At 52.4% G+C, this 22776-nt stretch overlaps 1 protein-coding gene, 1 non-coding gene and 1 pseudogene across 10 annotated transcripts in view; 1 reads left to right on the top strand and 2 right to left on the bottom strand.

Moving 5' to 3' along the window:
- Positions 1 to 22776, bottom strand: part of JADE2 (jade family PHD finger 2) — a 50684-nt gene that overhangs the window by 18877 nt on the left and 9031 nt on the right. For 5 of the 9 annotated variants that reach the window (XM_011362321.2, XM_023531921.1, XM_011362319.2 and 2 more), the window contains exons 2-8: positions 21145 to 21202; positions 19109 to 19197; positions 8822 to 8979; positions 4142 to 4302; positions 3211 to 3422; positions 1868 to 2035; positions 32 to 148 (exon numbers count right to left, since the gene is read on the bottom strand). In XM_011362321.2, coding sequence (XP_011360623.1) covers positions 32 to 148; positions 1868 to 2035; positions 3211 to 3422; positions 4142 to 4302; positions 8822 to 8979; positions 19109 to 19197; positions 21145 to 21202 — 963 coding nt within the window. The other 4 variants (XM_011362316.2, XM_023531920.1, XM_011362323.2 and 1 more) reach the window with 3 other exon arrangements.
- On the bottom strand, positions 1360 to 1478 carry LOC111741223 (annotated as a pseudogene).
- LOC111741181 lies at positions 10322 to 10428 on the top strand. The gene has a single exon (XR_002780922.1). It is a non-coding gene; the product is annotated as a U6 spliceosomal RNA (small nuclear RNA).

Below are 22776 nucleotides of genomic sequence, written 5' to 3'. Positions count from 1 at the left end.
GGAGCAGCAGCGGGGTGAAATGGCCACGTACCTGGATGCAGGTACCCGTGCACTCCTTGCAAAGGCTGCAGGACAGAGCCCAGCGGCTGGCTGGGATGTGCGAGATCTTGGTGATGGGCTCCATCTTTTCGGGGCAGCCGATGCTGACCTGGGCGGGACACGGGGAGCAGTGTCAGGCTTCTCATCCTCAGTCTGCCCCAAGGAGCCCAAATGGGGGCTCTCTGCTGAAACCAGGCAGGAGGCAGACAGGGCAGAGGGAGAGCCCCTAAATTCCAAGTCCTTCCTGACTGTCCCAAGCTGACTGCTGGGTTGAGCATGTTAGTGTATGCTCACCTGTGATAAATCTTACATTACTTGTGACTGTGGCAGAGTGCACATCAGTGTGTGTAGCTGACTAAGGGTGTGTGCCTATGACTATGTGGCACTCGAGACAGAGATGCTTGTGTGTGTGTGCGTGTGTGTGTGCGTGTGTGTGTGTGTGTGTGTGTGCATACACACATAATGAATGAATACATGCAAGCTCCCCCTCTCTTCTGTACCTCCAGCATTTGTAATAGCATATTCGGAGTTCTTATCATAACTTGTATTTAGTTTTGGGGGCAGCAAGTAGAGCCCCCAAGGCAGCATTTTCTTCTTCGAGGCCTCAGGGCTTTCTTGCCCAATGGGAATGTGCTTTTGTTTAGCCCCTCCTATGCAGACAGACCTACAACCATGCCCAAATCTCCTGGGCATAACCTGTCCTCCCACTGCTCATGCCTAAGGATAGAAGAAGGGCCCCTGTCCAGAGATCTTGAATCAAGAGGCCCCCACAGTGGGGTCCTTGTTGGTTCTCTCTGGCCCTGCTGTGCCCAGCCCACGATATACTCAGAGAGAGTCCCAGCCTTCAAGATGCTGATCTGGGAGCAAGTGACTACTGCTGACACAACTGCCATCATCACAGAAGCCTGTAGTGTGAGTCTCAGCAAAGACCTTCAGACTGGGAGCCCAGGAAGGTGAGGCCTTCTGACGGGGCTACCTGGCTTGCTTCCAGGCACAGTCAGCTTTGGAGCCGGGCCTCATTCTGGGTCACAGCGCACAGAAGGACCGGAGCTGGAACTCCAGTAAATTTCAGCATTTCCTATTTCAAATAAAATGGGATGCCTTCTGGGAGCCCAGAGCCTCAGATAACTCACAGTGGGTCCAGCCTGTCACCCATAGTCCCTCCTCACCCAGACCCAAGCCACCCCTCTATCTAGCCACAGCCACAACAGCAGGCCCACTATCCAACTTTTTCTTTTTTTAGGCGAGGCAACCCTTGGTTGACCTCACAGATTGCAAGAACCTCGTCAGCTTACAATCCCTTATTTTTTTATTTTTTTCCGCCTACAGCACCTGGTCTTCCTAGGTGGTCTCCCATCTAAGTACTAACCGGACCTGACCCTGCTTAGCTTCCGAGATCAGATGGGATTGCATTTGCTCAGGGTGGCATGGCTGTAGACTATCCAACTTTTAATTAGGCTCACTGCCCGATTTCTTTTTAGGTCAGTTGGCTTATTTTGTTTTAAACAGGCAGCTTGACTTTGGTTGGAACCACTGCCTAGCTAGGGGACCCTCAACCTGCTTTCCCTGGAGTCAGCTTTGACCTACCACTGGATCCTCCAGGAGCCTATAATCTCATTTTCCCATGAAAACCACCACCGAAGTTCTGCCCAAGTCCACTGGCAAAGTTCCCTGTGGGCTGCTACCTCAGTTCAATATCTGAGATATCCCCATTTTATGTGGCCCATCATCTCTTGCTACCTGAGTTCTGAGTACCACGCAGACCGACTTCCCCAAGGCTGTTCCCCATAGCTGTTCCCCAGGGCTGCCCACCCCCATGTCTGCCCACCTCAGGAATCCACAGAGCGCAGCTGACATGCACCCACTTAGTCCCACTTCTGGTGGGCTTCAAGGCTCCTCCTCGCTTGGGGCAGAGCAGGCACTTTGGCTGGACACCCAGGGCACACGTCCGGCACAGCCAGCTGCCTGTGGGCACCTTGAGGATCCCATAGCATGCCTGGGGAGAGAGCAGGCGGTCACGAATCAGAGGCATTGTCCAATCCGCATCTGGTCAGCGGTCAGCTGTGAATGGTTCCAGCCCTAGCCCCAGGTAGGAGTGACGAAGCTACACCGCTACCAGCTACCAGGCTCTGGCAAGGAGACTTCCCCCGAAAGTCATAAAGCAAGGGCTCTTCTTTACTTGCTTTGTGTACCTGAAAGGTCACACACAATTTCACAATCCTGTGAAAGGGCTCAGGTCTGCCCTCTGCTGGGAGGACAGTCAATTTTAGGCAGAGGTTTCTAACCAGTGATGATGGACCTCAGAAGTGTCCATGAACTGCTTGAAGTTGAGTACAAATTTTGGTATATATCTTGCTTGAGGACAAAGAGCAGAGCTTCCACCCGTTTCTTCCACAGGGATCTCTGCCAAGGGAGATCCTCCTGGTCAAGCCTAGGACTGATGGACCTAAGAGCGGCTGTGTCTAAGGGGCGTGGATGAATGGCGGAGTACTGCCTACCCACTCGCCAGCTAGGTGAAGCCCCTCGGAGCTCCCCGGGAGCTACTCGAGCAGTAGTGGGTAGGTGCGGGGCATCCAAGTCAGGGACAAAGTAGGTCCACTGTGTTCCAGTCAGGTCGTCTTCTGCAATAAGGCCCAGAGATGCCTAAGACCTAGGGTCCTGGACCCAAGATCAAGATGGGGGCCTGGTCAAGAAGGACATTTTATAATTATCAATAATGGTAACAAATACTTATAGCCCTTATGATATTGTTCTGTGAAAATAACTCACAGTAAGTAATTTACTCCTCTCAACTTACTTTTATTTATAGTTGAAGTAGAGGTCCAGAGAGGTTAAGAAACTTGCCCAAAGCCACAGAGCTTGTACAAGGCAGAGCTACAATTTGAAACCAGGCATCTTGGCTCTAGGCTTTGCTCTCAGTCACTACACTGTGCTGCCTCTCTGTAAGTTCAGAACAGTGAGGAATAGAGAGCGGAGGGCAAGGGCAGCGTGTTCAGAGGAAAATGTCTGAGGGAGGCTGACGGGAGAGGGAAGAAACACCATCCAATGGGTAATTACTCAAGTCTGCCTGACGGAGCTGGGCCAAGGGGCCCTGGGTGTCCCTGGCACCTCGGGGTACTCATGCCAAGCCCCTTCCTCCCCTCTTGACCTCCTTCGTAGGGGCCTGCCCACCTGGTGCACGCAGACATTGCATTTGTCACAGAAGACCATCTCGTTTCCATCTTCGCCCTCGGGAGAGCGGCATACGTCACACACAACGTCCTCGTCATACTCGATGCCCAGCCCCTCCTGGGTCTCAATGGCTCGCACCATATTCTGGTGGCACAGTGTCTCCAGCTCCTCCAGCACACGCTCTAGGGTCAGCTCGTCCAGCTCTGGTCTCTCTGTGAGGACAGCAAGGGAGGGTGTGAGGAGCCCACTTTTCAGGACAGATGTACAGAAGGATCTGCACTCCCCTACTATGACCTGGACAAATGTGTGTACTGTCATGGGCTTCAGCTCCATTGTCTGAAAATCGAATGGGCTGGACCTTCCAATCTCAAAGGCTCTGGGGGCCTGTCGTGGTGTTCTGACTTCAGACAGCCTGCCTGTGACCACACACACACACACACACACACGTGAACATGCAGATAACACAGAAGTATCTCTGGGATGTGGCTGACTCCATGGGGAATCCACTGCTTGTGCTATGTGTATGGTGGGATCTCCACAGGTGGCTGCATATGACAGAGCTGGTCCTTCCTCACCATGTTAGTGGGTTTCAGCCAGGAGGTTGACTTGACTCGACCCCACTTGTCATCCTAGAATCACTTGTGTGCTCCCTCACTCTTTATGTAACGGTCAGGCTTATTAACAATATTCCCAAGAACTCTGTCGATTACATGCTATTATCACCCTTCACCTGACATCTATGAAAACTGAGGCACAGAGATACCACATAACTTCTCCAATCAGTGGTGCTGCAGGGACCATCTCCCCAGATCCATTCAGTGCCAAAGCCCAGTTGTGGCCTCTGCCCTTCTGAGGGTGAGGATGCTGGGGTTAAGGAGAAAAACCTGCCTGGCTTGCCCCGATCCCATTCTTGGCCTGGCAGGTCACCTACCCATCTCCTTGAGCTCCGAGTTGATGAGCTCCAGCCAATAGGCGTCAATCTCGTCCAGGTCATAGCGGCTGCCCCCTGGCCAATCAGGCTGGGAGCCCTCGCCAAGTTCAGAGCTGCTAGGGGACACTTGGGAGGGGGGGCCTTCCAGCGGCGGGAGGATCCTAGGAAATCAAGAGGGGGAATCATGAGGGGAGGGACCCTCAGTCTGCTACCCTCGCTGGGTCTGGGGGCCTACAGTGAGTTGGCCAGCCCAGGTGAGAAGCTGGTGGGCAAGTGAGGTGAGACTTTAGTGCCAAGCAGGGCCCACCTCCTTCCTCTCCCTTCTTATACTTCCTCCTCCCACCTGCCCACCCTGCAGTCTCAGATGACTGTGACTAAGCAGGACAGGAGACCAACGGGTTGTGGGGCAGAGCTGGGGCTGATCCACAACCCTTGCGCAATCCACAAACTCCATCCTGCCCAGAGCACACCCCTTACTGCCCCTCCCACCAGGGTACCTGGGTCTTAGCAGAAGCCCCATGATCTGGATATGCCCTGCCCAGAACTGTGGGAAGCATCCCAAGTGCTGTCCTGCGCAGTGCCCGGTGCCAGCCACTCTGAGACAAGTAGGATAGAGCCAGGTGGCTGGCTCCAGGTCCTTCAGCATAACTCTCAAGGCTGGGGAGAGGCCAGGGGTTGTCCCCATACCTTCGAAAGCCCTAGGCCCTCTTTCACCTACAGCCTGAGGGGAACTGAATCTAGGTCTCCTCTGGGGTGTGGCAGTGTCATGGCTGGTTTCACCACTGCAGCCCAGAGTGGCCCTTTCCACATAAAAGGTTTAATGCTATAGAGGACACAGTGTTGCTCACACACCTTGCCCTTCCCCCAGAAAGACTGTTACCTGAGCCATGAGTCTCTGCCTACAATGCTCCCCGCCCCAAGATGGAAGCCTCCTCCCCTGGATACTAAAGATGCACCTACAACAGTCCGAGGATCACAGTCCAGGTTGGCCCTCCCTCAGGCTACGGCTCTGCCTTTGAGGCAGCTTGGAGCAAAGCCCCGCTCTGCCACTTACTGTGTGAGTCTGGGCAAGCCACTTAACTTCTCTGTGCCCCAGTGACCTCATCTCAAAAAATGGGCTAATAAGTATAGTATTTCCCTTCTATGACTGGAGTGAGAATGAAATGGATAAACACCTGTAATGCTCTTAGAACAGTGCCTGGCACACAGTGAGCAATATATGCATGTGAGTGTATATTTTAAGAAGTCACTTTGCTCCTTCTGAAATGGAATATGAGGGCTTTTGCCCTGCGAGGGCAGTGTCCTCTCTTGGTTCAGCTGTGTGCTGCCCCTCAGTTCCTGATGCCAGTTAATATGCCAGCTCCCCCCACCCCCACCGGTTGCCATGGTTATTGCTGCAGAGCATGGCCTCCATCTGGCCAGTCCTGCTGGGGCTGAGAGGCCCCTCACTTGCCCAAGAGGCCTCCTGGGGTCGGAGGCAGGGCTGCCAGGGGCTGTGACTCAGCGCCCGACTGGAGAGGGGAGGGCAGGGCCCTGGATGGCACAGACACAGGGCCGAGCTATGGGGAGGGCTCCTGGGCTCCAGGAAATGCCCCGGATGTGAGCAAGAGGGGCAGGAAGGATAGAGACAGGAGGCAGACTGGCCAGGAGGGAGGCCCAGAGGAGGTTGAGAGGGGCAAGGAGAAAGGCAAAGGGCTTGGTGCCCCCTTTCCCCGCGCAGAGGCCCAGATGAGGAAAGGCCTTAGGAGATGACAGTGCATGACTAACAGGTCATTCGAAATAGAAGACAAATACTCCTCGTCCTAAGAAATTCTGCCTTTCTTCATGAGGTTCTTACTTGAATCAATACATTCCTTTAAAAACACAGACTGATTTTGCTGTTGTGACTTTGCTTTGTTTGTGTCCCCAGCATGTGCTTAGTCAGGGTTTTGGATAATCTTTGTCCGAATGCTCACCACCTATTGGTATAACTACCTGTGTGCTCAGTCAGCTGCCATCTTGCCAGAGCTCTTGGGGCTAAAATCACGTTTCTTTCTCTAGGAAGCTGGGGATAAAGGTGTCACAAAGAAAAGGCATTTCCTGTGCTTCCTGGGCCTCTCACCTTCATCTGTGTGGCCTCTTCTGGCTCTGGCTACGAAGGAAGCACTCTCGCCAGGCATGGACCAACGTGACCATAGGCCAGGGCCTTGGTCTCAGTGGTAGCCAGCAGAACTGAGGTCAGCTGAGAGGAGGTGTCAGATAGCTGGGCTGGAGTCTGGGAGAGGAAAGAGTCTCTACTCTAGAAGACCAGACAGACACCAGAGGTTGGTTTGGCCCTGGGCTGAGTCTCTTGGCCACACTGAGAGAACAGTATAGGCCCTCACTCAATTCTTGATCTGGGGGAAAGACAGATTCGCATTATCCAGATAAATTTCAGACCATGAGGTGGGCAGACCTACCTAAGGGCCAAAGAGGACTAGGCGGGGAGGGAAGGACAGAGTGGGTCGGGGTAGCAGCTGGGGGTGGGATGTCAGATCCAGCATGTAGAGTGATCATGGCACAAGACTCTCTCTGGGCCTCACTGGGGCAATCCAGGGCTTGTTCCTGTGGCCTGTGATTTCCTGCTCTGGCCTGCTAGGCCCTGACGGTCATGCAGGGAATTCCCCAGAATTTCCCAACTTCCTCATCTATAAAATGGGGACAGTAATATCAACTTTCTGGGGCTAAAATGATAATTAAAGAAGATGAACCTAACAGGGTCAGCACAGCAAGTTGTCAGGAAGAGAGTTCCTGTAACAACACTGACTGCAGAGGCTGCCATGCTGGCTTCCAGATGGGGGCCGTGCAGTAGGAGGCACTCAGGAAGTTGGAGACACCGCGTGGGAGGGAGACAGGGGAAGACGGGGCATGGAGATCTCACCAAGAGAACACCTCTCCCCCTCCCCCTCCGGTCTATCCTGAGAGAGCATGGACAGGCCAGGAGTGCCTGGTTCCTGTCAACTTAAAGCAGCTGTGTATATGTGGAGAACACACCTACTAGAGCCAGAGCCATGTGAACACGTGCTCTGCTGCTCTTGATGTCAACAGATAAAGCACCGGGCAGGCAGACCGAAGCCAAGCTACTGGTGTGGAAGCATCTGCAATTAATTACTCAGGCCAGCGGATGTTTCTGGAACCCCCTGACATTGACATCAAGGAGAAAGGACAGACTGCTAGGCCAAGCTTAATCAAGACTCACCCCTCTCTGCCCAGCTGGTGGCCCGCCCCTCCCCGCATCACCCTAGCCCTTTGGGCTGTGTTTTCTCATTCCACCACACCAGGCAGGTACTGTTCTCAGCCCCGTTTGACAGGGGAAGGAACAGGCTCAAAGAGCGCAGTAACAGTTCTTCAGTCTGCAGAGGTAAGGGCGCAAAACTGGCTAGAAGCCTGACCCATGTTCTTAGCCCTGGGCAGGGGATGTGGAGAATGAATTCTTTCTCCATATCTCACATGTACTCCTTTCTGGAAAGGCCTGGAGCTTCCTGGTTCTCCAAAGGCCCCAGTCAAATGCTGGTAGGAACTCGGCCCTCAGGAGCCACAGGAGGATGAGCTCTGCCCAGCACCCAATCTTCACCGAGCACCCGAGCAGGGATCGGTCTGCTTCGCTTCTGTAGTCCCATGCCCAGCACAGGTCTGGCAGCAAACAGGTACTGGGTATCTGTGAGCCAGTCATGGGTGTGGCTGCCAGGAAGCTACGGCGTCAATGTCATGGGAGGTGACGGCTGCGACCTTTGCCCCAGGCCTGGTCAAAAGGGCCTAACTGAGAGCCATGGGGCTGCCAAAGCCAGGAGTGGGCTGCCAATAACATGAGCTGCCCAGCTCTGGAGGGCTGGTGGGCGGAGGAGGCCAGAACAGCAGGCCTCTCTGCCCCAAGACTGACTTGGAGGATTTCCCAGGGTGCAGAAAGCAGCACTTGGCTGAACTCTGCTGCTGGCGGCAAGGCCCATGGCCATGGGGCCACCTCCTGACAAGAGCACCAGGGGGTCTCTGACCCACAAGCCCAGAAGGCTATGAAGCCCAGCGAGGACTCAGCCCTGACCCAGCTCTGGCAAGGGGACTCTTCAGATGCTGGTCATAGCAACTGCTTCCTGAGCATCCACTGGGTGCACACAACTCTCTCCCGCTCAGGCCTCCTTGGAAAGGTTTAAGAAGCATGGCTTATCTCTGTCTTAAGGACTAGTTAAAAGCCTGAAGATATCCCTGATGAGCTGTGCTGTGGGACCCAGTTTGGACTGACATCAAGCTAATCCACGGCCAGTTTTTACCAAGTCCTTGTGTGCCAGGCCCTGTGCCAAGTGCCTTTCCTGCATCATTTCTCTACATCATCTCGACCACCGTAAGAGGCAGGTGTTATTGTCATCATTCCTGTTTCGCAGACAAGGAAATCGAGGCCCAGGGAGATTATATTTCTGACTCAATGTCACATTGAATGTGAGTGGCCATTTGAACTCAGGTTGTCTGGTTCCAGAGCTGAGCCCAAGCCCTTAGCTTTAAAGGTAAACTACCAGTATTTCTGGAACGTTTCAATGGTTTATGGTCCAAAAGAATCTAAGAACAGAGTTGAGCTAGAGAGGAATCCCAGGAATGGCAGGTGCCTTGCTGGGTCCTTGTCTCCCCTTCCTCCCCTGCCTGTGGCCTGTGGGCCTGGGCTGCCTGGCTCACCTCACCACGGGCTCTGGAATGGCCTCTGCCCCAGCGGGCACTTGCACGCCTTTCTCCCATTCCTGTCGCCATGGGTCCGCCAGGATGTAATAATCATCCGGGCTGAGCTGGTACGAGTCTGGGATCTTCATGGCTGTGATCAAGTCTGTCCGGAAAACCTGGTGGGAACAAGGGTGGAGAGAGTGGTTTCAGACTGCTTCTGGGTGGTCTGCTCCACAGGCCAGAGGAGGGAAAGGCAAATGCAACTCACGTGGCTCTCTGCCCACTGACTCTAAGTCAGAAGGCAACACAAATGCACTAAGTACAATAATGCATCTTCTCTGAAGCCAGCAAGATGCTCAATAAATGTGTTGAATGTGTTCTGAACTGTTAAAGGACAAGAATTGAGTGATGAATGTGAATGGACCTCAGACAGAAGAAGAAACACTGGGAAAGGCAAAAAACAAAACAAATCAAAACAAAACAAGCGGAAAAATCAGATGGAAGAAAGGCCTCTGTGAACATTACACTGTCATTAAGTAAGTGTTCAGGGAATTTCAGATGAAGGTTTAAAACTATGTTTGCAGTTGCACCATAGGCACAAGTGGAGGTGTTAAAGAGTGCAGGGCGCCAATCCCAGGCAAATGAAATGCCAGGACCATATGCAAATAGCTGAGTGGAGGCTGGGGTTTGTGGCAGCCTAGATAAAGACCTTCCATTGGTCAAGATCTCCTCGGTCCCTCAAGAACAAGGATACCACGTGCCCTGCTCAGCAGAAGCTCTACAGTCGCGGCCTGTGTGTGCGATAGGGCAGGAGAAAGATGAGGCTGAATCCTTCTCAGTCAAGTCCATCTGAGTTCCCTCAGAGCCAGGCCATAAGTGGCTACACCCTCGCACTCTGGTTTTTCTTCTGGTCACTCAGGGGAAAATGCTTTTCTCAACATTGTCTGTTGCTCCCTCTCTACTGCAAAACAATCTCTAAGCCCAGCCCCAGCAGCACCGGCAGTGCCCCTCCTGCCCTGGTTGCCTGACCTCACTGTGACCTCCCAGGAAAGGCTGCTGCAGGACTTGGTGGCAGTTCGACTATGTGACTTGCACAGGTACCAGCTTCCCAGTGATCATTACATGAGAGTCACAAGTTAAAGGAGAGTTTGCATCACCGAGACAAGAAAAACTACTTCGAGGAGTCCCCCAGGCCTCACACCAAACTCCAAGTCCTGGACCCCCTCCAGGACAAGTCAGCATCTGCTGGCCTTCCAGAGGCTCGTGACAAACCCATTCACAGTAACCTCTGCCTGATCAGGGCCTAAATCACTGGTTGTGTGTGTCTCATTCAAATCTAGGGCCATGACAGCAAGAAAACAACTGAAATGGGGGCACCAAGGGGGTTCGAGGCAGCATCTTGCAGAAACCTAATTAATGCCTGTGTCTAGCTAGAGAGAGCCCTGGCTTGAAAAAGGTCGAGTTTCTTGAAGACTCCATTTTTTCCGATATAATTTAACTGTTAAGACCAACACCCTAGTGCTCGCTTCGGCAGCACATATAGTAAAACTGGAATGATACAGAGAAGATTAGCTTGGCCCCTGCGCAAGGATGACACGCAAATTCGTAGAGCATTCCGTAAAAAAGACTAACACCCTAACATTTAATTAGGATGCCAGTGTGAAAAAAAATTATATGAGATTATGATTAAATGCTAATTAAACAGAAGATGGAATGTGGCTAAGATTTTATAGCCCTGATAATTTGCATATCTTATTAGCAAGCAGTAAGTTGGCTGATACCAGAACACAAACTTGAGCACTCTCGGTACTTTTTTCAGGGCCTTTCCCAGCAGCAGCCTGGGCCTTACTTCCCTCTGGGCCCCAGTACAGGACCTGGCGGATGAACAGAACGCACAGTAGACTCATCACTGCCTTGTAGTTCTTTCGACCCAGGCGAGCAAAGGGGTATGACAGCCAAACCCTGCTGCTCTGATGCCACAGGCTGTAGTTGAAGCAGCACCTCCTCCAGGATTGTTTCTCTGATCACCTTGATTCAGGTAGTACTGACTGCCCAACAGAGCCACTTTCTAGCCCATCATCCTGCCTTACTTCCCAGCACTTTCACTTCTGAAAATTAACTGGTGTCCTCGTGTCGCTGGTTTCTCATCATTCCCCTGCCATACCTGCCTGTCCTGTTCTCTGATACATTCTCAGTGCCAGGCACATAGTAGGTAGTCAGTAAACAGTGACTGAGTGAATGAATGAATGGGCTTCTCTGGGGAATTATCTGAATAGTCTGAGGCCCCCTGCTGTCTCTCAATGGTGCTTTTTACACCCCCATTATTAACAGGGTGACACAACTCGTGGATATACCCAGAGCTGAAATCCCAAGCACATGCACGTGAACAGAGCAACACAGTCTCTGGTCTGCAGGGCTTGAAGCCTAAGGATCAAGCTGCCGCCCAAGCTGGAGTCCGAGAGACAAGAGTGCCATGCCAGACCAGCTGCGGAGTGGTGGCTTTGACCTAGGAATAGCCTTGGCACTGAGAACCTAGAGCAGGAAGGAATACTAGGCTCAACTCGGTCAGGAAGAGAGGAGTCTGGTCCCAAGAGAGCTCCAAGTTTTGTCCTGGGTCACTCAGGGAACAGGTGGCAGACTGGACACCAGAGGACCCATGGAAGCACACGAAGGGCAGTACCATCATAATGGTGTCAGCCTACACTTACAGAGTGCCCTGTGCCCAATACCAGTGTAAGGGCTGTTCTTGAATTAATTTATTACAACTCTGTGAGGCAGGCGCTAAACCTGGGACACAGGTTAGTTAAATAGCCTATTATAAGGTCCCACATGTAGGCAGTGGCAAAGAAACCCAGGCCAAGACTACTCCTGCGCCATCCAGCACTGTCTCACAGGCCCCCTGCCCCTATGGACACAGGGCTCACTGCCAATGCCCCTGAGTTAACCTAAAGTCAAATCAGGTGGCTTCCCCAAGGGCTGGAATATGCAAATCAGATGGAGGCTTTTGCAAGCTGCAACTGCCTGCAGGCTGAGCTGCAGGGTCTACCAGGCCCTGTGCCCACGTGAATGTAGTATCCAGAGCACTTTTCTCCCTTGGCACATAGCACAGGAGAGGACCCTGCTGAGACACTCTCCTCCCCTGCCAAAGTTGGGCTGGCCTATTTCATCCTTAAGGTCTCAGTTCAGCCCACATCTGCTCTGGGAAGCCTTTCCCGATCACAGGCTGGGTTCTGGGCTTCCTCTGAACTCCCACAGCCCCGGTATGGGAATCTCCTGGTTTCTTGCCACATCTCCCCACGAGAAGGTAAGCTCAGTGAGATCTGGCTGCGCGGCAGGTCGGAGCCCAGCAGTGCACACGAGGCCTGGCACGTGCTAGGTGCTAAGAGAGGCTGAAGGACTCAAAAGCCTTCCACGATCTGCCACCACCTTCCTGGGTTGCTGCCTAAGGCTACAGCTGGGTACTCTGCACCTTCTACAGCAGCCTCTGTCCATTCATATAAAGCCCGTCCACAAATATGGCAACCCAGCTGTAACCTAAACATCTTTTTGTTTTGAGTTGCCAGAGGTTAGGCTTGAAAAAAAGGCTCAATTATTCTCCTGGAACACCTTTGAATTATTTATGAAAACTAAATAAAGAATAAAATAGACACTGATGAACTGGAGGCCGTGCCATGGCAAGAAAGCTGAAAGCTGGAAAACAAGCAATTTTCTAAGAATGTGAATGTTTACTATTTTTCTCTTTTGGTAGAAATTGACAAATTGTCATTAAAGGTCTGTTGCCTAGCAACCAAGTTCTGCTGAGCTGCTTAGGGGATGTTAATTGTAGCTTCTTCAAACACTATGAAAAATGTTTAGAGGTCTAAAACTCTAATTTGATAACCAATCTGAGTGCCAAGGTGCCAGTGCTGCTCTGGAGGGAGCCGAAGACCCTGTGCTGCCCAGATGTAGAGACACAGTTCATGGCCTTGCCCTCTACAACCATCAAAAAGTCTATCTGGCTTTCTGCACTTATTTTCCTAGAGAGAATCAAAAACAAGCTCTGCCAGAAAGTATCAGCGGAGTCTGATATGATCTCCAAAAGCAAATGACAATGGGTAACTTTCACTGTGCTATACTAAGAGTCCTTATATATGACCACAAGATTTGTGGATGTTATTTGAATATTTTATCCCAGGACCTTGGGCTCTGCTTCCTTTTCTCAAGGGTGAATTATTGTATCATAAGTGTATTTCAGACAAGGAGGCACCGAGTTTAGTTACTTAAAGAAAGACTCCGGCACTTATCGCAATTACAAAATACGATTATTTGTGTAATTATTTGTTTAAAATCCATCTCCTCTAATAATCAAGCTGAGAGAGGCAAAGACTGCATGTGTATCCCGTTTATCAATATGCCAGTTTATCAAATGCCTGGCACACAACAGGTACTTAAGAAATGCCTATAGAACAAGTGAGTAAATGAATGAATGAACCTCAGGATTTGTCTGAAGTATGACTAAACTCTGAAACTTCCTGTCCTGCTAGCAGGAAATGTGGAGGCAGGGAACTGGTCCAGAAGATTCTTCCAGGTGGAATTCAGGAACTGTTCTTGGTCACTGTCCCAAATGGCTCTGACCAAGACTGCCTCTCCTTGACCTCTGTCCATATGAGGAGTCCTAATGCCAGCATAGGAGTGGCACCTGCCCCGAGTCCTCCAAAGGATGTTTGAGGGTCTGTCCTGAAAAAGCCCAGTGAAATTACTACCAGATACTTCATTTTGATCACAAATTTTTTTTCCTGAGCAACTCATCTCATTAGAAACGAAAGCTAATAGTGAAAAGTAATTGCCCTGTTGTGACCTGCCAGGTGCTGTGCTAAATGCCTCATATATATAACCTCACTTCATTCATATTACTCCCATCCTACAGCTGTGGAAACTGAGACCCAGAGAGGTTAAACCACTGTTGGAGGTCTGCATTGTCCTTTAACCACTGCAATACCACCTGCAAACCACCCAGCTATTTCTTCTTTTAAAAAAATTCTCTTTCCTGGGCTGGAACCTGATAAAGAGTATCTCAGCCAAAAGCAAAGTTACTTAAAATTAGGCATAAAACACCAGAGAAGGGCTCTGAGAAAAGCCACCCTCTGCCCAGTCTCTCATTCAAGCTACCACATTTGGTCAGACACTTCACACACACACACACACACACACACACACACACACACCCCCATCTCTTTCTCTTTCACAAGGATAACAGCACTTCCTGCTCTTAAAGAGAATTTATTGCACACATTTCTTTTGCAAGACAAGTCCCAGAGGCCAGGCGGCCTTTCCAGCTGGCGGGAGCAGCAATGTTTCCACTATAAGAGAAGTGGATTCTGCTCCCCACCCAGAGGAAGGCAGCGGGAGGCTCAGCAAGCAGGCGCTTAGCCCAACGGAAGGGTTCTCCCCTCACTGCCCGCCTGCTCTGGGGTAGCAGATGAGCTGCTGGCTAGAAACAGGGCTCAAAAACTGTTTTCTCTCTCAAGCTTGTGGGCATTTTGAATTTTACTACAATATATGCCATCATTGTATTTAATATAAATAAGATTATGTCAAATGTCTGGATAATACCTCTGCTCCTCCAGGAAGGCATCTTATTGATCCTATGGTTCTGTACCCCCAACACAATCTGGCCACCCTGCCTTCACCAAAGGTAGAAGGGTCCGATTTTTAAAAGCAATGGGTCGTGCCAATGAACTGCATCCCCATTCTTCTCCACTCACTGCCTTTTCTAGGAGGGAGGCCACCTTATGTAGGAACTTTCACCAGCACTGGGTCCTGAGGACACCCTACTGTTGACAGAGGATATCCACAAGGATCACCTCTTTCTCCCAGGCCTTGTTCCCAGGGGCTAGAAGCTAAGCACGGGTCAAGGGACCCTGTGGAACCTGCATGGAGGCTTCATTCCCTCATCTAGGGATATATAAGTTTGTCACCAAGGCCTACAAGAGAGCCGACAGCTGGATCTCGACTCCCACCCACCCTGTTCTGGGACCATCAGGCTTCTGTCCCAGGGAGGCCAGCTTCACTTCTGCTCAGTTGGGGATTGCTCCCCACCCCCAGGCTCAACAGGCCTCAGGAAAGGAGAGTCATATCTACAGAACAGAAACTCCATGGCAGGGTGCAGGGTAAGTCTCCACAGATGATGACGCTGAGGTTCAGAGAGAAACAGTCACTTGTCCAAGGTCACAGAGCTCCTCGGTGGCAAAGCTGGCTGCACTTCTAATAACGAACACTTTCCTACGTAGCACCTGCATCCTGCCACAGCCAGAGGACAAGCTCCCTGGGGACAGGGCCTGCATTTTCTGGCCCCCTAGCACCAGGCAGGGCCTATCAGGTACCCTCTAGTGCTTGCTGAGTTTAATCAGAAGCTCTTGGGTCCTGAAGACCCACATCTCTGCCCACTGGCTGACTTCTTAAAAACACAGCTTTCCATTTCAAGACAGCTTGCCTGGGGGGAAACCCCCAGGGTTGGCTTGCCCTCCTCACCTGCTTCTCTGCCTGGCCTGAGGAAGACAGAGCCACAGATGGCAGCCTCCAGGGCTTTCCTTATCTGCCCTGCCAGGGTGAGGGCTTGGCAGAAACCTCTCAGTCCACTAGGCGCTGCGGGGGTGGGTAGGTTGGGGGTGAGCTGGGGGGCTGCCCCTACCCACATACTGCCTTTGCTTAGGTCACTGAATCAGGTTAAAAAGCATCTCAACCTCACTCAGGATCTTCCAGGGAGGCCCAAGCCAGGAACTCCTGCCTGAGCAAATTAAGAAAGGTCTATGGTAGCATTTAACCCTGGCTTCCAGCAGGAGTGCTGTTCAAAAGTACAGGTAGTTGGGCCCCACTCCAAACCATTTAAGTCACAATTCCTGGGGGTGAGGTAAGATGGAGATCTGTGATCTTCATCAGATTCACAGAGATATGACCCACAAAGTCTGAAGCACCAATAACAATTATGCCATTTGGTGAGATGGGCCAGACCAAGGACTAAGGCCTCAGCACAGTTTTTCCACTAAAACCACCTCCCCAGGGCAGGCTAATCCCTTCCCCTCCTTCAGAATTTTAAGCCCCAAGGAACAGATCTCAGCTTTGTTGGGATACTGCAGGCAGGCAGAGCAGCAGAAGGCAGCAGTCTGTGCCTTTGGGATCAGCCCTACCTTCATCCTCCTCTGCCAGAGGAGATCCTAGGGCCAATCTTGGTGTATTTCCACCAAAAATCCTAACCCAGCCTCCCAGGACTCCTAGGGCCTGTTCCTTCAGCCCCCAACACTGAGGCTCACACTCTTTTTCACTCTAGCTGAAGAAGGCCACCCACTGGTTAAGGGCCTGAAGAGAAGCTGGGCTTCAGGGCCTCGGCCCTGTCCAGGGTCCTGACTCATGGTTGGAGCACTTTTTTCTGCCCCGGGGCACTATATTCTGGTGCAGAGGGTGTCCCTGGATTGGCACCCTCAGGGTGCCCTGGGAAGGACGGGCCTTGGTAGGTCATCACAGAGGCAGCCCCTCCAGTCTCGCCTAAACCCAACCCCAGCTTTTTCCATAGCTGTTGGCTTCACTATGTGCTAGTGTTGCTGCTAAGTACTCCTGGGCCGCAAGCCCCTCACCCCATCACTATCCATGTTCAGAGATGAGAAGACAAGTGGACCATGTAGCCACCAGGGAGGAGCCTCCTGCACCACTCAAATCAATTTGCAAACATCCTGGCTGGGAACTTGGGCCAGAATGGAGCAGACTGTGTGACCAGCCTGACAAACACCCTACAGGCTTCTTACTGCAGGCGGTGGGGGGGGGGCCGAGGGACAGGGCAGATGGGGCTCCCAGATCCCGTCCCATCAGGGGGTCCAAAGCCCTGAGCCTCCAGGCCCAGCAGACTAGAAAGGCCCTTCTCTCCAACCCATTCACAGAAAGAGAAAGGAATAGCCCAGCGAGATTTAGTGCAAATGTTCTCTCTGCCGCCAAATCCTCGCTTTCATCTCCGCCTTCTCATGAGCCAAATAATTTGGAAGCTTTCATTGACGGTTTCCTCTGCCCCACGATAGCTTGGAATTTATGGCAGCTATGGCTCAGCCTCCTCACTTAGGGGACAAGGGAAACCTCTCAGGCTGCTCTCCAGCCTGCTATGGGAGGAAAAGCTTGTCCTTGGCGACAGTTCAAGGCGGGGAAGACTTCCTCAGTACTCCTGTAGCCCAGGACTTGAGGGCGAGTGTCCCCAGTCAGGCCTCACAGCCTCCCGAGAGGCTCCTGTGCTGGAACCCAGGGCCGCACATAGCCCAGTCCCCAGCAGGGCTGGGCACTCACACCCTTACAATGGCTTGATTCTATTTTTAGGTGGGGAAAGGTTCAAAGGCTCTGAGCTGGAAAACACAAGAGGCAGGGGAATTTTCAGCCCCATGCAAATCACTCTTTCCCCCAGGCCTTTGCTAACACCTGTTTCCTCCCAGGCCCCAGCCTATCCTGGGTGTAGATGGTAGCCCGGCCCCTGGGATCTCTGCCCCTCCTCCCACAGGTGCTTTCAGGGATCAGAGCAGGGGGAATGAGGGGGTGGGGTGGGGCAAGGAGCCAGGCCCTAGAAGCTCCCAGAACTTCTCCACCTTTCTCCAACTCGAATAACCACAAAAAGCAGAGGGCAGGTTCCTCTTTTCCAAAATGGCCAAGACAATTGCTGCCTCCCAAGACCAGGAAGACACATAAAGGTGGTTATTGTTTTACTAATTCAACTGCAACAATTGAGGAGTCTCTATAGATCTCAAGGTGGGGGTGGGTGGGAAAGGAGAGGGGGGATGGTAGGGTGGGGGGGGGTGGTCCCAGGGGCTCCTAGCACCTACTTCCCAGTGCACCTGGGCACATCCCACTGAGCAGGGCTAGTCCAGGAGGGCACTAAGAGCCTCCCATGCCCAGCTTCCAGCTTCCGTTCCAGTCCTAACTGCATTCCTGGGGACATCTCCTTCCATCTCCACCCCTCCTCCAAGGGGCAAGGGAGGACAATAGGTTGGGGGATGGGGGTAGGAGGCATCAGGTCTTAAAGGTTCCCTGCCTCCCACAAAGGAAGAGTCTTAGGCTCAGCCACCTCCTGGAGGAGGCGGGGAGTCGTTTTTCAAATGCAGAATTCTGTGGAAGAACCCCTAGGGGCTGGCTAATGACAGCAGCACCAAGATTGCCCCTGTGGTGAGGGCAGGGAGAGGAGAGCCCCAGACTGAGAACACAAGTACCCTCCCCTACCCCAAGCCAAGGGCTCAGCCCAAGAACTCTGGGCCTTCCCACCCTGGGCACTGTTGGCCCCCAAAACTTCAAGTCTTGGCTATATAACCTTGGGATCCTCAGTTTGCTTATTGTAGCAGGACTGAGGACTCTGGGCCACTTTTAAGAATTAAAAAACCGAAGTGTCCAGCCCAGTGCCTGGCTACCCTGTAGGCTGCAGAGCAATGTCTCTCTGGAGGTCTAGATTCAAATCCCCCTTCTTAGATATTCGGTGCTCTTGCAGCCTCATCTGTGCTCAGGGAAAGGTGCTGAAGACCTAAGAGGGAGCAATGAGACCCTAGGGTGTGATTTTTTCAGAGGCTGCAGGAAGCTGGACGCCAATGTCCATTCATCAGCCCAACCCCAATGCTCTTCTCCACAGCTCCAGGAGCCAAATGCCTCTACCTGCCACAGGAGACATCCCAGGTCGAGGTAAGGAAGGATTAAAATGCATACACATGTGAATCAGGCATAATAAGGAGCAGATAACTGGGTGACTCTGAGGACCCCATCCTTCGCCCCTACATCAGCAATCCTGACAGTGCAGTAAGAAGCAGTGGCATGTGATACACTTTAAAGACTCAGCCTTTAAAGGCTTGGTCTTTAAAGTGTATCACATGCCACTGCTTCTTACTGCACTGTCTCCACCAAGCTCTAAGCCACCATCGTTTGTCTCCTGATCAACTGCAAAAGAATCTTTCCTGCTTCTGCCCTTGTCCCCCATATTCCCGTCTTCTCCTCACAGTAGCCACTGGGACCTTTCATTAAAACATCAGACTATGTCATTATCCTGCTTATAATCCTGGAAAGAAACTTCTAGTCCAGGTCAATAGGAACATCTTTACGACAACCTACAAGGCTAAGAGAGCGACACCCCCTCTCCCCTCCCATCAATTCCACTTAGCAACACCGGCCTCACTTGGCAATGACTGTGCCCTTTGCCAGGAGTGCTCTTCCCCCACACATCTGCAAGGCTCACTCTCCCTCATTCGCCCCAGGTCTCTGCTCCTGTCACCTCCCCACCTCTGCTTCATCTTCCTCCAGGACACTTGCACTACTCACCTCTGAGGGCTTCTTTTCGTTCTGCCGGGGCCAGCCCGACTTGGTGTTGCTGGGCAGTTTGGAGCATCTTGAGGCAGATGTAGTGTGACCTACAGAGAGAACACAGCTCATTAGCAGCTCTTGCAAGGCCAGGAACACCATCCACCTGCGGTCCAAGGATAGGAAGCCTGTGAGGAAAGCTCTAGCTTGAAGGTTCAGGAGGTGAACACCTCTGTGAGCACCTGGTGAACTGTCCCTGCTCTGAGCCTTTCAAATGATGAGTGGGGACATGATGCCTCCTCCACTCATCAACTAGAAGGGGCTTGGAAAATAAAAGGCGGTGACTAGGACTAATCACTAGCTTCCCGTGTGACCCATGACAAATCCTCTGCACTCTCTGGTCCTCTGCTTCCTCCTTGGCGTGATGCCAAATGGGTAGATAGAGGTAGGACAGGGCAGCTGGAATAGTAGTGCTCTAAAGCAGACCCACGGACCAGGCTTGAGCCTGGCTCAGCCACTTAACTGCTCGTCATCCGGCCAAACGGCTTAATCTCTCTGAGCCTCAGTTTGCTCTTCTATAAAATGGGGGTAAGAGAATAACTATCTTCAAAGGGTTACTGTGAGAATTAGATATCATACCTGTAAAGTCTTAGCATAGTCCCTGGCACACGGTGCTGCCTTAATAAGCATGAGCAATTATTATGAGGGTCTAAGCCCTTACTGGACAACAAGGCTGTGGCTTCCAGCCCTATGGGTCAAAGGAGCAGCAGTCATAGGTGGGCACAGTGGAGGAAAGGTGGAGAAGGAGCATGCTACAGCCTGGCCCAACTCCGAGGCAGCTACAGGGCTCAGCTGCCCAGACACCCACCCCTGCAGGTGCTCCGCCCTCAAGGGTTCCTTTGCCTGTAATAAAGTTAGAAGTAGAGGATGCGGTTCTTTTTGGCTGTGCTGAGCCAGGCCACAGGCAGCGTGGTTGTAGCCACAGAGCGCCTGACGCTGTGATCTCTTGCCGCAGGCAGGAAGGACTGACTGGCCAGGTTAGACGCCAGAGCCAAGCGGAGCAAACAGACCCCAAAGGACACACATGAGACCTGGAGGAGAAGGGACTGGGACCTGACCCCCACCATTCTAGTTCATCTGCCTCAGGTTCTGGGGGGTGCGTTGCAAAACTCTGGGAGCTCTAGGAGGCCTTGGAGATCTCCCTAATCCCAGGTGCTCACCACACATGTGAACAAACCAAGGTCTAGAGTTGTAGAACTCCAGGCCCAGCCTCCTTGGCAGTATGGCCTCTTCCTCAGCCTGGGCTTCCACCGGGATATACCACAAATGAGGAGGGATACTCCTGGCAGTGTGTCTCTCCCACAGGGCAGAATGGAATTCCTTACTCCAACCGGCTGATACAGGCCCAGGTTCTTGGGGCAGCTGAGAAGAGCTGCCTTCTGCTACTACAGAAAAGCTCTCGGAAAAGGCTCTCTAAACTCCATTTCCTCCTTGACAATGTCCCCCACCCCCTAGACATCTAAATGACACCCCTAGCCCATACGTAAGTCTACCTCTGAGATTCTATTACCAAGATCCCATGAAAGGCAGACTCCAATAATATCTTCAGCAAATATTTACTGAACACCTATTATGTGCCTGATCTAGCTGGAGATAAGGCAGTGAATAAGACATAACCCTTCTATCAAGGAGCTTACCAGTGGTTAGGAATGATACTTATCAGGTAATTACAATAGTGACAGGTTTCCTATTGGTTGGGGACGTCCTATAAGGCTCTGACACAACAGTAGGGCCACAAGGACAGGAACCTAAGAGCCACGTATGTAAAGGCTCAGAGGGGAGCTGAGACCTGGAGGGAAAAGGGGAGTAAAGTAAGGAGGACAGCAAGACCCTGGAGGCCAGGGTGGTGTGGGGACTCTCTTAGGAGCAGAGGGATCTGATCTAGCTCACGCTTTTGTCAACACTGAGACCATGGGGCAGCCTTCCCCACTCTGGGCCTGAGGGCCCAGTGATGACTCAAATGCTTTCCCTGTAGGAACCCAAATGGAAGGTCTTACTGTCAGTGGTGTCGGAGTTGTCGCTGCTGATGGAGTATTTTCGCCTCTTCTCTTCCATCTGCAACAAAAGGCAGGTCCCATTACACTAACAGGCGGAATGGGAAATCTTCAATCTCTCTTAAAATCACCAGTACCTACCTCCCCACACCCGCCTGAAGCAGAATGAGAACAAGGCCCTGCCCCAGGCTTCTCCTCAGCCAGCCCCACCCCCTCTCCACCCACCCTAGGGAGGAATGGGGTTGGGGAGAGGAGGCTGCATCTCCTATCTCCTGAGCCCAGAGTCTCAGAGGAGCAGGAGCCTAAGACAGAGAGGGAGGGCAGCAGGGTGGGGGGTGGTCAAAAGCCCAGACTGAACAGTAACTAGGACCTGGCCAGCCCCAGCTTCCACTTGAGGAAACTCAGGCCCATCAGAGAATCCACTCCCACTCAGTTGCAATGGGTGCCCTGCTGGGTGCCTGAGGTGGGGAAGGCGGAGGAAACAAGATTGATTTTTCCAGTAGGACCATGCTATCTGGTTTAAAGGACAAGCCAGCAAGAACAGCACTGAGGACACATCTGAGAGGAGTGGCTAGAAGAGTGTGGAAATGGGGGTGGGGGCAGGGAGGCTCCAAGCTGGGTCCCATAGATACACCAGGCCCAGGGATACTGGATCTGGGCTGGGCTCCCTCCCGCTCCCAGTGCCCTTCTCCAGAGAATACTACAAATTCACTTTATCTCGACTGCAGTATTTAACTTTAAGGTAAGAAGGGCAGCTCTCCCACGCTGAGCTGCTTCCTCCACCCATACCATCTCCGCTGTCTCCTGTTTCCTAACAACCTGGTGAGTTGTGAGCTATTAGCCTCACTTACTGGGGAGGCTCAGTGCCTTGTCCTGCTAGTAACTGGCTGAACTGGGATTTGAATCCACGTGGGCTGATCCCTGAGCCCACGCTGAGCTGCCTTTGTGCCTTTGTCAGCTCCTGCCTGTTGGAAGTGCTTTCCTACCCACTAGGTCCTCTAATCCCGCAGAGTGTCCAGGGTGGCAGAGCCTGTTCTTGTCCCCACTTGGAGGGGAGAATACTGAGTGGCTTGTTAATACGCCCTGGGTCTCGCAGCTCGTCGGAGGCTGAGTCCTAAGGTGAGAACAGATCTGGGGCTCGGGGCCCAGAGCGCTTTCCACCATGTTCCTATTAGTCTGGACTCTGAGTTGCCTCACTACCCGTAGCAAAAGACAAGAAGCCAGTGTCAACAGAAAGAAAGCCCTGTTGCCCAGCCCTGCTGCAGGCCAGCCAGGCTCCCCACCCTGCCTGGGATCCTACCTGCCATGTCACCACCCCGAGTCTGCCCATGCCAGGCCTGGGATTCCCCTTCTCCTACTGTGGCCCAGAGAGACCAGGGAGCATTAGGCAGGGCGCGACTATCCAGACCTCTGAGTTGACCAGGGGGTCCCGCCTGCCTTGGACTTGACCTCAGCTAGGAGCTTCTCTCCACCCCAGTGTTCCCCAACAGCAGGATCAGGATGACAGGAAGGTTCATTGAGGCTGCTTGTTGCCCAGCTCCAAAGGTGCGTGGACAAGTGCTCTGCAGAGGGTGTGGAGGTACAGAGAGACTCCTGGTGGTGTGAGCAGCATGGATGGCACGCAGGGAGGCTGGA

Source organism: Pteropus vampyrus, unplaced genomic scaffold (genome assembly GCF_000151845.1).
Source record: "Pteropus vampyrus isolate Shadow unplaced genomic scaffold, Pvam_2.0 Scaffold74, whole genome shotgun sequence".
NCBI lineage: Eukaryota > Metazoa > Chordata > Mammalia > Chiroptera > Pteropodidae > Pteropus > Pteropus vampyrus.
This window is presented reverse-complemented; position numbering and strand designations above follow the sequence as displayed.